This window comes from Hypanus sabinus, chromosome 20 (assembly GCF_030144855.1).
Source record: "Hypanus sabinus isolate sHypSab1 chromosome 20, sHypSab1.hap1, whole genome shotgun sequence".
Lineage (NCBI taxonomy): Eukaryota > Metazoa > Chordata > Chondrichthyes > Myliobatiformes > Dasyatidae > Hypanus > Hypanus sabinus.
Window position 1 is genome coordinate 18,415,971 of NC_082725.1, and position 18,553 is coordinate 18,434,523.

The 18,553-nt window shown below is 36.8% G+C and overlaps 1 protein-coding gene across 2 annotated transcripts in view; it reads right to left on the reverse strand.

Annotated features, from left to right (window-relative positions):
* Positions 1-759: 759 nt before the first annotated feature.
* The window catches only part of LOC132378336 (leukocyte elastase inhibitor-like), a 59,873-nt gene continuing 42,079 nt past the window's right edge, over positions 760-18,553 (reverse strand). For both annotated transcript variants that reach the window (XM_059945156.1, XM_059945157.1), the window contains exons 3-7: positions 15,797-15,934; positions 14,026-14,143; positions 11,674-11,816; positions 11,415-11,582; positions 760-1,586 (exon numbers count right to left, since the gene is read on the reverse strand). In XM_059945156.1, coding sequence (XP_059801139.1) covers positions 1,101-1,586; positions 11,415-11,582; positions 11,674-11,816; positions 14,026-14,143; positions 15,797-15,934 — 1,053 coding nt within the window. In that variant the 3' untranslated portion in view covers positions 760-1,100. The remainder of the gene's footprint in view (positions 1,587-11,414; positions 11,583-11,673; positions 11,817-14,025; positions 14,144-15,796; positions 15,935-18,553) is intronic.

Consider the following 18,553-nt stretch of genomic DNA (forward strand, 5'->3'; position numbering starts at 1 on the left):
CCTTATGATGGCCTTTTCCGTGGTTTGGAAAGGGGAGAAAAGACTTTTATCATGGTTAAGATGGTTAAACCTGAATGTATTTTGGCAGATCACCTTACAAAGGCAGTGAAGTATTTCACTGCTATGCCCCTCTGTTGTCACAAATATGACGGTGAGTGTGTCAATGCACTTCTGGACAAGCCAGAGGCACCTGCGGTTCCTCCACCTATGGACACAGGACCTGAGCCAGGCGGCTTATCTGAGCTTCAGACAGGCTCGCAATGTAAGTTTTAGTGAATTCTTGGGGGGGGGGGGTGGAAAGAAGGGGGTTAACATAACTGAGAGAGAAGTACATAATTTACAACCACCGACATTGAGTTGGGGTTTCACTTTAGGAGGCTGGTCTGACTTGAGGATGTCGTTACGTAAAAGATTCTTACCGTACTTTGGATGTGTAGGTTTTTGGAGTTCAATAAAATGTGTTACAGGTTTCGTTAAAAATAAAGCATGACACTTTGTTTTATTTGTGGAAACCTACATGTCTGCCAAGCTCATGGACAGGTGCTTTGGGTAGTTCTACTGTGAGCCAATTCTATAGAGAAATACGACAGGCTGCTTCGGTGCAGATGTTGTGCATGGGATATATCTGGAAAAATTTATCCTAATGTGTAGCTAGAATAAAATCCACAATATTCACTTTATTATTAAATTCAATTCTTTTATTCAATTATGATTGAATATTTTCCAAAGTAGTTCCAAAATCTTAGAGCTGTAATTTTTTAAATTTCTTAATTTGAGTTACTGAACAAAATAATGTTCTGCAATTCATATTCGTGATAGTCCAAGCGTACCATTTTTAATCATCAAAATAGTGAAAGCAAAACATGCAGAAAGTTATTCACCTTAGAAGTGAGCTTAGAACTAAATTCCCAAAGAAACTACGAATATACAGCAGTCACCAGCAAGAGGATATTTTAAATGCATCATCCTAAGGTACATTAAAATGAGCCCAATACCAGATTGCCTCCATTCACAAATTGGCAACTGAGGTATTCCCTAGTGTGGCGTAATGCAATTATTTACTTGAAGCAGTAACTGGCTCCTTCCTGCTCTTGCTGTATTTATGTCTGGCTTTGGACCTGCTTTATCTGGCTTTGGATCTGCTGTGTCATGTTGCCTGTGTCCCGATTTTCTGCAGCATCACCCATTGGGTAACAGTATTTGCCAATGAACAAAATGTTTTGTGTTTTGTTGTGTTTGATGAAAAACATGAAGGGATGATCTGCTACAAAAGTTTCTGTTGGTACAGAAGTGGTGCGTTCTATTGTTACTGCTGTGGCTGCAGCTGCTTCAGTCCCCTCTTCATTAACTTCCACGAAGGATTTATGAATAACCATTGACAGAGAGAGATTTTTCTCAAACATGCCAGAGAGATTGGCCTTTGATGGATCAAAGGCATCTATCATTCCCATTCCTGGAAGTTCACGTTCAAGATTAAACTGGTCCTCTATTTTAAATCTGGGTAGATGAACAGCAAGTTTTATTTCCTTCATAGTTCCCAGCTTAATCGATTTGAGCAGAGTCTTGTTGGCAAGTGCCTTTTCAAGCTGTTCAAAAAGGGAACAGAAATGAACAAAATTGTTTATTGGACTGAATTGTTTAAACAAGATATCTTACTATTATACTGTACAATTTGGAGCAATTGCAGATGCTGAAAAACCAGAGTAACATCCAGAAAATGCTGGAGGAACTCAACCAGTCAGGGAACATCAATGGAGGAGTATGAACAGTTGAATAGTTGGGCTGGGGACCCTTCATCATGACAGGAAAGGAAGGAGGTGAAAGCCAGAAAAAAGCAGAAAGTGGAGAGGAAAGACTACAAGCTGGCAGCTGATAGGTGAGACTGGGGGAGGGGGATTGATGTGAGAAGCTGGCAGGGGACTGATGGAAGAGGTAAAGTGTGAAGTTAGTATCCCTCTGAGTCACATCAAACTCTGCAAATCTCTGGACACAAGATGGAAATAGAGGCCAATGCAAAATATTGGACGAACTCAGCAGGTGGGGGCGTCACGTGATGATGTAGGCTTGAGACATTGGGAATCCAGCTCCCTCGTAAAAAGTAATGAAATAGGGTTTAAGTGAAGAGTTAACAAATACCTACTAGAAACTATTTATAAGCAACTCAGGATTGTTTTTAGATATGGCTCCTAAATCGAAATAGAAGAAAGCTACTACTTCGAAGACTGCGCAAATCAGTGGGGAAAAAGGCCTAACCGTCTCGGCAAAGCCTCAGACTCAAGTTGGATCTCCTCCCGGCGAAGTGCATGGCACTTCTGATGGTGTGGGACAGGAAGTTGCAGCAATGTCGGCAGTCTCTGAGAAGAAATGGCAAGAACAACGCATGCACGAAGAAACAAGTATGTATGAACAGATATCAACAAAACTACAAATCCCAAACTATGGCTGGAAGTGAATTGGAAGTGGAATCAGATTCTTTGGGAAACACAGATGAAGAAGAGGAAAAGGAGGAGATTAAAGGAGACATAAGAGATATCCTGATTTATATGATGAATGAATTAAAAGCTATAAGAACAGATAGAAGACGAATGCAGATTACACTCGATAATGTGGTGGAAAAACAAAAGAAGATGGATAATAAAGTTAAAGAGATGGAAGTAAAAGTGGAAGAAAACACTGAAAGAATAGATAAGATAGAAGACAATAATCTTGCCTGGACAACAGAAAGAAAATGGATGTTGGAAAAAATAGATGCACTTAAAAACTCTAGTAAATGAAATAGTATTAAAATTGTTGGTCTTATAGAAGGTACAAAGGGAGAAAATCTAATAAAATTCTTCCAAGAATGGATTCCGAAAATTTTGGAAATGAAATAAGTAAGTCAATTAATTGAAATTGAAAGAGCACATGGAGCTTTAAGACCAAAACCTCAGCAAGATCAAAATCCAAGATCAATTTTGATATAATGCTTAAGGTACCAAGATAAAGAAATGATCTTGAAGGCAGCTACTCAAGGTGCTAAAAAGAGAAATGGGCCATTGATGATAGAAGGGAAAAAGTTTTTTTTTAATCCAGATACAAGTTACAATCTTCTGAAGAGGCGGAAGGAATTTAATCCAGTGAAAAAATCTTTATGGGAAAAGGGCTATAAATTTTTATTGAGCTACCCAGCAAAATTGATAATTTTCCTGGATAACGAAGAAAGAAGATTTTTCATTGACTACCGGAAAATGGAGAAATTTGTACAAGAACTACCTGATATCCACGAGGGGGAGTAAAGAATTATAGAAATGAAGTGGACTAATGATGAAGACTGAAATAAGGTTGGACTTGACGGACATTTATAAGGAATAAGAAGAAAAAAAATAGTTGAGGAGTATTAACTGGGAGTAGAGACATTAATTATTTTCTTTTTTGTTTCTTCACTAATATATTTTCTTTCTTTTTTTTTTGCGGGGGAGCTGGAGGAGCTCCTGATCGATGGCTGTGAGTTTCACGTGTACAATCATGGCGATTGCCATGACCCGTAAAATGGGGGGGGGGTAATGTTGTGTTTCTTTTTATTCGCAACATTAGTGGGGGGGTACTTTGGGGTTATTTTTCTTATATATTAGTTATCTTTCTTCTATTTTTCTTCTTTTTTGTCTGGATGGTTGGGGAGAGACTCATAGCAATATGGAGAATTTTAAAGAGTTCCCAATGTATTATGAATGATTAATTTACTTAATTTTTAAAGTTTTAATGTTAATGGACTTAATGGACCTGTGAAAAGAAAGAGTTTTAACATATATTAAGAAAATGAAAGGAGATATAGCTTTTCTACAAGAAACACATTTAACAGAAACAGAACATAAGAAATTAAAGAGGGATTGGGTTGGAAATGTCATTGCAGCTTCATTTAATTCAAAATCGAGAGGAGTTGCAATTTTGGTTAATAAAACTTTACCAATTAAAATACAAAATGTAGTAATTGATTCTGTGGGGAGATATGTGATTAGACATTGTCAAATCTTTTCAGAATTATGGACTCTTATGAACATTTATGCACCAAATGAAAATGATGCAAAATTCATACAAGGTTTTTTTTAAACTTGGCTGATGCACATGATAAAAATATTAATAGGTGGAGACTTTAATTTTTGTTTAGATCCAGTTTTGGATAGGTCAACTAAACTCGCTACAAAATCAAAAGTAATAAAACTATCATTAATGAAAGATTTAAACCTGATTGATAAATGGAGAAAAATTAATCCAAGAGAAAGAGACTATTCATTTTATTCAAATAGACATAATAAAAAAAATCAATCCTTGAATAAGTTTTATCAAAAAATATTCAGGATAGATTGAGAAGTGTGGAATAGAAAGCAAGAATACTGTCCGATCATTCCCCCTTGATAATGACAATGATAATGATGGATAAGGAGGAATCGATCTATAGATGGAGATTTAATTCAATTTTATTAAGACGTCAAGATTTTTGTGATTTTATGGAAAAACAGATTCAATTTTTTTTGGATACAAATTTACATTCAGCTGAGGATAAAATTGTATTATGGGAAGCAATGAAAGCATATTTAAGGGGTCAGATTATAAGTTATACATCTAAAATTAAGAAGGAATACATGGCAGAAATAGATCAATTGGAAAAAGATATCATAAAGTTAGAAAAAGAATCTCAAAGATATATGACAGAAGAAAAACGAAGACAACTTGTTAATGAAAAATTACAATACACTCCAGATATATTGTCCAGAAAAAGTAATTATGAGAACTAAGCAGAAATATTATGAATTAGGTGAAAGATCACATTAGATTCTGGCTTGACAGCTGAAAACAGAACAGGCTTCTAAAACAATAAATGCAATTAGAACAAGTGCAAATAAGGTTACTTATAAACCTTTAGAAATTAATGAAACTTCAAAAAAAAATTTATACTGATCTATATCAATCAGAATCACAAAATAAGATTGCTGAGATAGATAATTTTTTTATATCACAAATAACCCTTCCAAAATTAAATTTGGAACAGAAAGGATTAGATATGCCCTTTACATTAAAAGAGGTTGAAGGAGCTTTCGGATCACTTCAGAGTAATAAATCCCCAGGAGAAGATGGCTTTCCTCCTGAATTTTATAAAAATGTGAAGATTTATTAATTCCTCCTTTTATGGAATTAATATATCAAGTGGAAAGAATGCATAAACTCCCACAATCTTTTTTAACAGTGATCATAACTGTATTGCCATAAAAAAGATAGAGATCCTTTAAAACCAACATCATATAGGCCTATTTCTTTGTTGAATACAGATTATAAAATAATAGCAAAAATTTTATCTAATAGAATATCTAAATATTTACCAAAATTAATATGTATGGATCAAACAGGTTTTATTAAAAACAGACAATTAATGGATAATATAACTCAGTTACTTAGTATAATTCATCTGGCACAAAAAAAAGAGAGGAAATGAGTGTGGCAGTTGCTTTGGATGCAGAAAAAGCATTTGATAAATTGGAATGGGATGTTTTATTTAAGGTATTGGAAAAATGAGTTAGGAAAATCTTTTATACAATGGATTAAAACCTCAAATACTAATCCTCAAACTAAAGTAGTTACAAATGGTCAGATTTCAACCCTATTTTGCTTAACGAGGTCAACTAAACAAGGCTGCCTATTATCACCTGCTTTATTTGTGTTGGCAATAGAACCATTAGCTGAATTAATTAGAACAGATCCAGACATTGGGGGCTTCAGAGTTAATCAAGAAGAATAGAAGATTAATTTATTTGCTGATGATGTTTTGATTTATTTAACAAACCCATTGCAATCTTTGCAAAGACTATCTTTTAGATTGGAAGAATATGGGAAAGTATCAAGGTATAAAGTAAATTGGGATAAAAGTGAAATTTTACCCCTTACCAAAGGAAATTATAATCAAATGTTGATTAGTAACTCAATTTCGATGGTCAATAAATGGGTTAAAATATTTAGGTGTTAGAGTTGATAATGATGTAAAAAATTAATATAAAACAAAATTATTTGCCATTATTAAAAAATAAAAGAGGATCTCGATAAATGGATGTCGTTACGAATAACATTAATAGGTAGAGTTAATGCTGTAAAAATGAATAATTTCCTAGATTGCAATATTCATTCCAAACTTTACCCATACAATTGCCTCAGAAGTTTTTTCAAGAACTGAATAAATGTAAGGAAATTTCTTTGGAAAGGAAAGATGTCAAGAATATCATTGGAAAAATTGACATGTAAATTTGATTTAGGAGGGTTACAACTTCCAAATTTTAAGAATTATTATAAAGCAAATCAACTTAGATTTATTGCGTCTTTTTTTGATGAAGAAAAACTGGCATGGATTAGAATAGATTAGATAAGATAGGAGAAAACATACCAGAAGATTTTATATATAAATGGGAATCCAAATGGATACAGGAAAAAAAAAGTATCTCCTATATTAAGACACTTGATTGATTTATGGAATAAGGTAAATATGGGCGATGAGATAAAGAAATCTTTATTAGCAAAAAGAACTTTAATTCAAAATAGGCTTATTCCTTTTACAATGGATAATAAACTTTTACATAATTGGTTCCAAAAGGGGATTAAATATATAGGTGATTGTTTTGAAGGAGGTATATTGATGTCGTTTGATCAATTAAAAAATAAATATAAAATATCACAACACTCTTTTCTGTTATTTTCAATAAAAGACTTATTTACGAGAAAAGCTGGGTCAAATAATGTTAATGCCAAAACCTAGTGAAATAGAAATATTAATTCAGAAAGGAAAAATTAAAAAATTTACATCCTGTATGTACAATTTGATTCAAAAACAGACAATTAAATCAGGAATTCATAAATCAAGACAAAATGGGAATCTGATTTGAATATTAAAATTGATGGAAAAAGCTGGTTAAAATTATGTTCTGATAGTATGATAAATACAATAAATGTTCGACTTAGATTAGTACAATATAATTTTCTACATCAATTATATATAACACCACAGAAAATAAATAGATTAAATTCAAATATGTCTGAACAATGTTTTTGATGTAATCAAGAAATTGGTACATTTTTACATTCTACTTGGTCTTGTTTTAAAATTCAATCATTTTGGGTAAGTCTAAGACTTTTATTGGAACTAATTACTGGAGTACAACTCCCACATAGTCCAATATTATTTTTATTAGGAGACATTGAAGGGACAATACCGAAACTTAAATTGAATAAGTATCAGAAAAAATTTATAAAAATTGCATTGGCAGTAGCCAAAAAAGTTATCGCAGTTACTTGGAAATCTGATTTATATTTAACTATGGATCATTGGAATAATGAAATATATAGTTGTATTCCACTTGAAAAAATTACATACAATCTAAGAAATGAATATGATATATTTTTGAAAATTTGGCTCCCATACCTACAAAAGATAGGATTAAATACATAGGTCCTTTGAAGATAAAATTATAAAGTAATTGGGGAAAGTAAAAATAAAAAAAATTCTTTTGAACACCATGGAGCATGTGGGGTTCCTCCGATATCCAGGCAATCTTTCTCTTCTTTCTTTTTTTTTCTTTTTCTTTAGACAAGGGTTAAGGGGGTGGGGAGGGTTAATATTATTTTTTCTCTTTCTTACTATTTTATCATTACATTTATTCTTTGTAATTTTCTAAAAATTTAATAAATTAATTTAAAAAAAAGAACTCAGCAGGTCAGGCAGCATCTGTAGAGAAGAATAAAGGGTGGCCATATTGGGCAGAGGCCCTTCTTGCAGATGAAGGGTCTCTCTTAACCAGAAAGGTCATCTTTTTAATTACTGTCCTGAGATGCTGCCTGACCTGTAGAGTTCCTCCAACAGTTTGTGTACACGTTACTCTGAAAAGTCTCTGCTAAGGATAATTTACTTCATGCTTCCATTCCTGGTCTATTATCACCCATCAAAGTTTCTGTTGTAAGGATGTTCCTTAAATTGATATACATCTTTCGCATCATGTTAATTCAACAAGCTGTGCTATCTGTGGTTAAGGGCCTCCATCATAATGTCAGTGTCATTTGGAGGAAAATTGAGTTCTTGCCTCAGACTTTGACTTGGAATAAGATCATCTGTTATAAAGTCCCTGTTCGTAGACAACTCATTGGGATTTTGATATTACACATCCACCATTAGGTGACCATGGACATTGAAAGAAAGCACGAAAGCCAAGGATAAAACTTTAGATTAAATTCTGTCTCCATATCTGGCATTTTTTTTTTTTAACCTAAGATGTGCTCATGAAAGACATGCTGGTCCATCAGGTGGGAAAGCAACGCCATTTTTGTATCTCACTGGTACAAACCGCTATGCGGACACCGTAAAAGAAGATAGAACTGGGAATAATCTGTGTCGTATATACTGTACTCAGTATAATTTAGTGTTTAAGGGTTGAAGGTCACAATCAGACATAGGCTATTGGCCAATTTCTTCACCACCTGAAGCATCAGTGTTTAAGTCCAAATATGAAAACGTTCAGGGCCTCCAAAACTTGCCTCAAACATATAACAATTTCAGCACGGAAACAGGCCATTTCGGCCCTTCTAGTCCATGCTGAACACTTACTCTCACCTAGTCCCACCGACCCGCACTCAGCCCATAACCCTCCGTTCCTTTCCTGTCCATATACCGATCCAATTTTACTTTAAATGACAATATCGAACCTGCCTCTACCACTTCTACTGGAAGCTCGTTCCACACAGCTACCCGAGTAAAGAAGTTCCCCCTCGTGTTACCCCTAAACTTTTGTCCCCTAACTCTCAACTCATGTCCTCTTGTTTGAATCTCTCCTACTCTCAATGGAAAAAGCCTATCCACATCAACTCTATCTATCCCCCTCATAATTTTAAATACCTCTATCAAGTCCCCCCTCAACATGTGGTGCCACATATCACCAATCTTCAATTACAAAGTATGAAGTTATGTCTTTTGGTTAAAAAAAATTGATGAGTTTTGGGGAGATGAATGGGGAGTAAGATAGGGTGATGAGGTGAAGGGATGCGTTTGACCATTGAATGAGCTTCTTTGAGTGATGTCCTTAAATGAAAGTATACATCTCACCACGAGATGTCAAGGACTGAGTGCTCCACAAGGTTCCTCTTTAATTTTGTCACATCAGAGTTCACATTTGTTGAAAAGACCTGTCCCTGCACAGGAGCCCCACAGCCTCTGTGGATCATGCATGTGCAGATGAACTTTGTGGAAATTCCATCCATACACCTGGTGCCATGTGTTTGAATCTCACTAAACATGATCAGATGCCTCTATGTATAAAGTGCCTCATATGAGCCAAGAACCCAAAAGGAACATCTACATCACAAACTATGCAGAAAACAGAACTTTTTTTTAATATAATATACACACACACGCACGTTGAGCACAGAGAAATTGCAGTACACGTTAGAATTTCTACATCAAGGAATCCTATAAATACTGAAGAACATACTGGTCCAGTGGTCTTGATGAAATTGGATCAAAGATCATGCTGGTCATGATCAGATGGTGGGCAAATGGGACATTCCACTAGACAGGGTGCAGGAAAGAATCTGGAATGGTGGTCAAGTCAGCAGAGCCAAAACAAAGTGATTTAGAGAGTTTAGAATGGGAGTGAACACCAAAGGACCTAGAAAGGTGAGAACATTCTTTTCGACACAGCTTTCCTTGTGTGGACTAAGAACAGCCTCTTAACTCAAATCCCTCTGATCAATAACCTGCCTTGCTTTGATTGCTTGGCACTATTTGCAGATGAATGCCTAAAAACATATTGAGCTACTGATGACAATGTTTGTACCACCAGCAATTGACATTGAACATCTTGATGTTCTCCATAAATATATGCACCTGGATTAATATCCAGATGTGTGTGACCCTCACATTAAGAATCTGATTGCAATTTGAAGTTGGATTTGGATATTGCTAGTCCATGTACTTCTCTCAAAATTTCCCTCAAGCTCAAATATTCAGGCCTACGGAGAAGAATTTCAAAAGGGCTATTTGACTTCAGATTCTTAAATACACGATTGTAGTGTGGGGATCTGGCTGATTTGCCAGTTGAAAGATGTTTTCGTTGTGTCGATTGTGATTCGTGAGTTTAAGAAGTGCAGCCGCTCTTCTCATTGGTTGGCTTATGTACCATGGTACCTGCGTTCCAACTTCAAGCAGCTCAGGGGTGTAAAGCATAGGACATAAGTGAGAGATTTGTTCTGTCTTCCTTTGTCTCTAAAGCACACTACACAGAACCTTTGGGAAGGTGTACTCTGTGTGCACTTTTATCTAACTATCTATTGAACATTTAGTTCATGTAAATGAGGGGGGGGAACTAAATATTTGGTCAAATATTTTGCTGTTTGTAAATTAATGAATAAATATTTGCAGTCAGTTTTCTGTCTCACTCACTAAACCCATGAACGTACTTCAATATTACAACATGTTAAGAATCCACCGATTAGAAATGAAGTGTTATTCAACCCCAGTTAGATAACACAAAAAAATCAACTATTTCTGAGCATGACATATTCAGGAAATGTCTTATTCTTGAGATATTGCATATGTATTTTCCAAAATGATCCAGAGACACCTCAAAGAAATTATGCAATCTCTTCCTGATATTTAGAATTTAATGGAGAAAATTATTTTGATTAATAGAGATCAAAACTAGGAGGCACCATTCAAAAGTTCAATAGTTTTCAGAAGTTTGAAAACATTCCAACTGAAGACAGCAGTATATATGTAGAACACACTTCCACAAGTTATAATTGATGGCTAATGATAATTTTAAATTTGAGACAAATAGCTTTGTTAACTATTAGTTTGAAAGGTACAAGGGTAACTGGAGTTCAGTTAGAGATGAGAGGTGCACTCATATTTCTATAATCTTTTGTATATTTATTTATTTAGCAATATGGAATGGAGTAGGTTCTTCTAGCCCTTAGAACCGCGCCACCCAGCAACCCCTGATAATCCCGATTTAATCCTAAACTAATCACGAGACAATTTACAATGCCCAATTAACCTACCCAGTAAGTCTTTAGACTGTGGGAGGTAACTGGAGAACTGGGGGAAAGCTTGTGCATTCCACAGGGAGGATGTACAGATTCCTTATTATGATTTTGGAAATGAACTCTGAATTCCAGCGTCCCGAGCTGTAATAGTGTTGTGCTAACCACTACGCAACTGTGCTGCCCACATTCCAAAGGTGTACGATTAAGGTTAGTGAGCAGTGGGCATGCTATGATGGTGTCACCACCGTGGCGACACTGGCAAGCTGCTCTGCACAATCCTCACTGATCTGTTTTGATGCAAACTATGCATTTCACTTTGTTTCGATATATGTGACAATGCTAACCTTCTTTAATCTTTAAGTTACCTTTTCCAATCCAGTTGAGTTGTCACTGATGTCATTGGGCAGAAAGATGAACATACTCAGATCCTTCTTTTCATAAGGAAGCTCAAGAACTTTGGTTTTGAATTCATCAATATAAGCAAAGTTAAAATTTCCCTCCTGGTACATCATATTTACTGACGTGGACTTTTTCTAAGAAGAAAGTAATAATTAACATCAGTATATATGTGACAGAACAATAAGTGTAAAATATTGCAGGTAAATGCTTTATAAATGAACACACCTTGTTCATCTTGAACGTTGTTACATATGTGTTTTCTTCTTGAAATCTGTGGTTCCATTTTCCTTTAAAGTAGATGGCATTTACAAGAACAAGAACTGTGTTTGAAGTGATCGCAGTCTCTGACAGTAAATCTTTGATTTTACCTAAATGATAAATCACAAATGATAGATTACAAACTCAAGGTCCATTAGCTAGTCCTGATTGGGGGGGGGGGGGAGGAATCAGAGGTGGAGAGGGTCAGAAACTTAAAATTCCTCAGTGTTACCCTTTCAGAGCATCTGTCCTAGTTCCAGCACAGAACGGCCATTACAAAGAAAACATGGCAGAACCTCTAATTTCTTGGAAGCTTATGAAGATACAGCACATCTGAAATCTGTCGAACTTCTATAGATGCATGGTGAAGAGTATATTGACTGGTTGCATCACAGCCTGGTTTGGAAACACCAATTCTCTTGGACAGACAAACCTACAAAATGTAGTGGTATGTACCAGTCCATCATGGATAAAACCCAACCCACTATTGAGCATATCTACATGGAGCACTGTCAGAGGAAAGCAGCATCCATCATCAAGGACCCCCACCACACAGGCCATGCACTTCTTGCTACTACCATCAGAAAGGAGGTACAGGTGCCTCAAGACCCACACCAGAAGATGCTGGAACCATTATTACCCTCATCCATCAGGCTCTTGAACCAAAGGACCCACTGCTGAACTATGCCCACAATCTATCAACCCACTTTCAAAGACTCTTCATTTCACATTCTCGATATTTATTGCTTATCCATTTATTTATTTGTGTATTTGCATTGTTTGTAGTGTTTTGCATATTGGTTATTTATCCATTTTGAAGCAAACTTGGACCATGACTCTAAGGTATGGAATAGTGCTGCTAGAAAGACCATGAGCTTTGAACTGGGTTTGAGGACCATCTTAGAAAGCCTTGATCTTGAGTTAGACTCGTGTTGTATTGGCAATCTGCCTTCTACCAGTAAGCAAATCTTCTGTCCATATTGCTACCTTTCCTATAATACCATGGAAGCCTCTTGTGTGGCACCTTACCAGAGTCCTGTGAAAATCCTAGTAAAAAACATCCACTGACTTTCCTTTGTCTATCGTGCCTGTTATTTACCCAAAGAATTCCAATAGATTTGTTAGGCAAGATTTCCCCTTTAGGAAACCATGACTTGAGTTCGCCTCCAAGTACCCCGAAACTTCATCCTTAATGGATTATAACAGTTTTCCAACCACTGAAGTCAGGCTAACTGGCCTATATATTTCTGAAAATACTTTTAGTATTCCTTTATTATTGGAGAGCTTACCTTCATATTTCATTTCTTTTCAATTCTTCTCCTTATTCTTGAATTGCCTTCTTTTGGGTTTTATAAGCTTCCCCACTCTTCTAGTTTCTTACATCAGTTTACATGACTGTTTGTTCACCTTTTAAGACATTTTACTTTTAACCAACAGGGACTGTGGAACATTCGGTTCATGCTTGGCTGCCCTTAAAAATCTTTCCCCATTTTACATATACATGGTGGGATACAAGCTGCGAATCCACACTGGGGTTCCCCATAGATCTAGACCCAGTACAGACTGGTGTCAAGCTGGGCCGAGTCATTGCTTCAACACTTTCATCAGTCTTTCCCCATGCAATTTTGGAGCTCACTTCCAATAAGCTCCCACTGGAATGGAGCAGATCTACTTGATGAATGGGAAATTAGTCAAATTGAAGTTAATCTCGGTCATTGAGCTGCAGTAAGCCGATGGCAATCGCTCAGTGAAACTTATGTTAATAGGCCTTATACGAAACAGCAGTAAAACATGACCTCTACCAACCTGCCCTCACCATCCAAATCATTTTTATGAAGAGGCTAAAAACAAACGGGAAGAACATCTTGTTCTACTTAGGGAGCTTACAACTTTATGGTATGAACATTGAATTTTTCATTTTCCGATATCCATAGTCCTGGTGTTCTCAAAACATGTTTACCTCTCCACCTTATACTTTCCTCATCCATTCCCACCTCTTACCTACCAGCCTTTGCCTCACCCAATTTTAATATCATTAATTAGCAGAGTTTAACCAATTAACTTATGTCACCCATACATATTTACATGGCTAACTGAAGTCTCATTGAAGTAATACTTTAATGCCAGAAGACAGCAATAAAATAATCTACAGAATGGACAAAATGAAAAAAAAAACCCTTTCAGTACTTGTTTAACCATCAGTAGTAAATTAAATTGTGTTCATACAGCAAATTAGGATTACAATTGATGTTGATGATCGTTGATCAATGTTGACTGAAGAGTGGAGAACACAGTATTAAACCATAAAATGGATCTTACCTTCAGTCTTATTTTCTACATAAGTATTGATTTCATTCCTGACAGCGTTTGGTTGTTGTACAAAACTGACTGCAGCCGTTTCTGCCTCATAGTATTTCAAGCTGGAGCTTTGAAATTCCTGCAGAACATTAAAAAAACCAAAGCATAATATATGAAGAAGAGAAGATAGCCCCTTAACTTCAAGTGGAGTCATCGGGACGCCATCGTGATGGCGTTGTTTTAGCAGGCTTTCTTGTTTTTACAAGGCCGAGTTGATAGCTCGATGCTCAACCCAGAAAGCGTGCAAGGGAGCCGGCTGGATTCGATCCCGGGAGTCTTTGCTCTGATGTCTGGCGCTGATGCCACTACGCCACCAGTCAGCAAAAGCATTATACACAGAGTGATATGAAGTTTCTTTCCGCATAAGAGGGCAACAGGAGAAGTACAAGTTTGTCAATCTTACAAATGATTCTTATGCATTTAAAGAGCTTTTAGTGGAGAATGTGTGCACTTCCTCATTATCTTAGGGAATATGTGCACATGTTCATAACCTCAGTTAATATTTGTATTTGTTTTAAATTGACTATTGGCTTCTATTGGACCACGGTACCATGCTCACCAAACACCAACATGCGATGGTTTTTTGATAATTAATTTAATCGGATTGATTTGAAATCTAGTATATGCATAAACTTCCATCCTGTTCTCAAGGAGATTTTCAACATTACCAGGTTAGCAACTACAGAGTAGAGAAATAGAACAGGAAAATTCTATATTTGAATTAATTAGTTGAATTTATGCATTAACCATATGCTTTTAAAGGCTGTTATGAGTGATGAACAGACCTGATGGACAATGGGGTACAGAGTTAACCATTCCCAACCTCCCGAGAACCACAAACTATTGCTGTTGCTATGCGGCTCATGAGGGAGAGAGAGATGGAAAACATCCAAGACCATCTGTTACAGATAACAGAGGGGAGAGAGACTGTTGATTTACTGTATTATGACTTCTGCAAGGGTTAATTATCTTCTACTATTTTGCTCATTAACATTCCTCAGTGGACTGCAAGAGTGGGCTGGTTTGATAGACACAGGCATTCAGGATTGATGGATAGCTGAGTCCCCATTGGTTGGAATAAAAAGACAGGTCTGGAGATCCACCCTCCAGACACGCCAGTGGACGCTGATTGAGTGTTGGAACCCACAAGAAAGGTGGGGGCTTCGAAGACTGAACCAGGAGGTCGGTCAGTAAAGCTTTCAGTGTAAAAGCAGGGCCGGTGGGGGCTTGTGTACGTGTCCACTCATGCCAGAGTGACGAGTCCACCACAGAAGAACGGTCCAGCAGAAGGACGGAGGGGTCACAGCTGAATGACCACCATAACAACGGTGCAATGGAATCAAAAGGCAACAGGAAGGTTTGCTGACTGCAACTGCTTAATTGCTTGTTCGCTCTCTCTCCCCAACGATTACAACTCAACAAGCATAACTCAGCACTCATGAACTGAACTTTATACTTTTCTATGACAATTTATTTACCCCTAGACTTCGATAGAGCTTGTTTATTATTGATTATTATTATTCCTACACTTTTAGGTTTATTACTGCTAACTTGTTTTATATGTATATTTGCATTATTGATATGGTTTTGCTTATTTTTATTAAGAAACACCTTTAGTTTGGTACCACCAGACTCCAACAGATTCTTCTTTCTCTGCTGGTTAGACACCCAGTTATGGGGTATGTAACAAGGCAAACAGTAGATCCAACAGTTGCCCCCTATTTGATCTTACTTGCAGAATGTTGAATGTTTTCTCTCCATAAATACGATTGGCCAGTCTTAAGAGATAAGAAGCGGCAGGTTCGTTGATATTAGCCATTAGTTCCTTAAATCCTGCATGCACATCAAGCTCTTTGTCAAAATGGAGAACCTGTTATGAAAACATTTACAATGAGAGTCAAATAACAAGGTAGCAGTTATGATACACATTGGCAAGACAGGACAGGTGGTATGTGGTGCTCCCATTAACCTGCTACTCTTGGTCTAGAAAGTTAAGTTGACAGGTAAAGCTGGTGATGAAATAAAGGAGCCTCAGCACCGTTGCTAAAGTGCATGAACTTGATGGTCCCTATGACAACCATGGTAAATGGATTGTGGAATTAATTCATTGCAATGATATTTGCTTTAAATATCTCATATTTAATATTCTGACGATATGTTCTTTTCTATCTCTCAAAATTTCTCCTGCATAACAATTAGTGGATTGTCATGACTGGCTATTTACTTCCTCTGTATTCTGTAGGTCATGCCGGCACATCCCAAACTGTTAAAGACACGGTAGTGTTGTGGTGAGGGGAGGGAGCAGAATATTGGTGTTTATTTGAAGCCATCAGTTAAGGGAAATTATAGGATGAGGGGACTTGTAAAGTGAGAGGGGAAATATCCAATTTGTCCTCTCACTTACTCTGAATGTCCTCAATATCCTTTCAGCAGTCACTGAAATCAGCAGAGCTCTCCAGCATCTCAGCACGATTTCAGATGACACTCTAGTTATGCAAAGCCACTGAGTTCAGAAAGTGTTCACATATTGCTCGTTGCTTCAGGCACCTTTTACAGCATGTGAATGTGAAGGTTCTTCCATGTGTGGTGGCTGTGATAGTTAGAGACAAGGGAATACTGCTGCTGTAACCTGGATTTTATGGACGAAAAAATTTCTAACCCACCATATCTGAATGAGACAGCTGTCTCCTGTTCAAAATCTGTTCCAATGGCTCAAAACTCCAGTAAGTTCCTTTTCATGTTAATTCTTCATTGGCATTCAAGTGTCTAGTCTTCTCCTGCATGTCTGGCACAATTGCTAATCCACAAGAATACCAACGCCTGTTCTCCACTCTCTGCATTTCCCTTTGCTATGCAGATGAGGGTGGTATATTTAACTATTGCAAATCAATCTTGGCAAGGATTTTCTAAGACATCACTTTAATTTTCAGTACCAATACACAGAATTTGCTGTCTTTGCGATGGGCCATTTTCCATCTTTCGCCTACTTTTACTCCTCCCAATGCCGGAGGCTTTGAGGATGGAAACAATGATAGGAATAAAATTAAGTCACTCCATGAATTCAGCAGCATGAAGGGCTGAGGGGTGAATGGACGACTCCGATTCCTTTGTCTCAGACATCAACTACTATAACTGGTGGAACTTCAGTCCTATTCCATTTTCAAATGTTGACCCCCCCCCCCCCCCCCGTTGCATTGATTAACATAAAATTTACTATCAAAGTACTGATCACCATATGCAACCCAGAAATTTGTTTTCTTGTGGGCATACTCAGTAAATTCAAGAACCATAATAATCAGTAAAAGACCAACACAACAGGGCGGACAAATGACCACTGTGAAAAAGACAAAAAACTGTGCAAATAAAATTAAATGAACAAACAATAAATAGAGAACATGAGATGAAGAGTCCCCAAGGGCGAGTCCATAGGTTGAAGGAACAGTTCAGTGATGAGGCAAGAGAAGTTCAGTTAATTTATCCCCACTGATTCAAGAGTCCGATGGAAGTTTGCAAGCATATTTTTCTAGCTCAAGTTCCAGGGCCCCAGAAAATTATTCCTTACAAATTTGCGTTGTTAGTTTAGTAACAAGACCACACCCTGACTCCCAAACTATCTGGTGTCCTTTCAGCTTGTTATATTCAGTTCATATGTCTCTTACTTAATTTTGTTGCTCTTTGTGTGCAGTGATATATTAACAAATGTAATTATCCTGCACCTTACTGAATAAAACTTTTTTTTTGCCTCCGTATCGTTTGCATTCTGTTAAATAACTTGCTCTCATTGAACTTTATCATCTTTTAACTTTGTCCAACTACTTGGTGTTCAATTTGAAAATGGGGTGAAAATTAGATTAAGTTCCCTGCAAGAGGAAAGTTGCATAAGTATTGAACAGTGATCAACTGGCCACTTCATTCAGTAAGTGGAGAGATGCAGAATATTAAAAAATTACATTTAAGATACACGTCATAAGTCGACAGTTTCATGTTGGTGACACTGTCATAATAAATTTGTACATCACCCGGTCAGAAACAATAAGATTTAGGATTTAGGTCCTCTGACGGGTCGAAATGTCAAATGTACTCTTTTCCATAGACGCTGCCTGGCCTGCTGAGTTCCTCCAACATTTTATGTGTGTGTTGCTAAGATCTAGGATTTTTTGGTTCTTGCATATTCTGAATCATTTTATTGCACAACACCCTTTTGCAGAACCACATAGCATTCACATTTCTAGTCACACCTGAAAATACTGCACTATTTGCTGAACAAAATTTTCTTTCAACCAAACTGGATTGGCAACTGTCCGTGTCAATTCTACACCCTATAAAGTACATAAATGAAGGAAATACAGGTTATTCAAGTAATGGGATATTGGATCTCCCCCCCCCCCCCCACCATATCTGGCTGAATTTAATGCAAACCACAGGTGAAATGTTAATCTGTGGTTTCGGCTAATTTGGTGGATCAGCAGTGCAAGCATTTAAAGTTTGC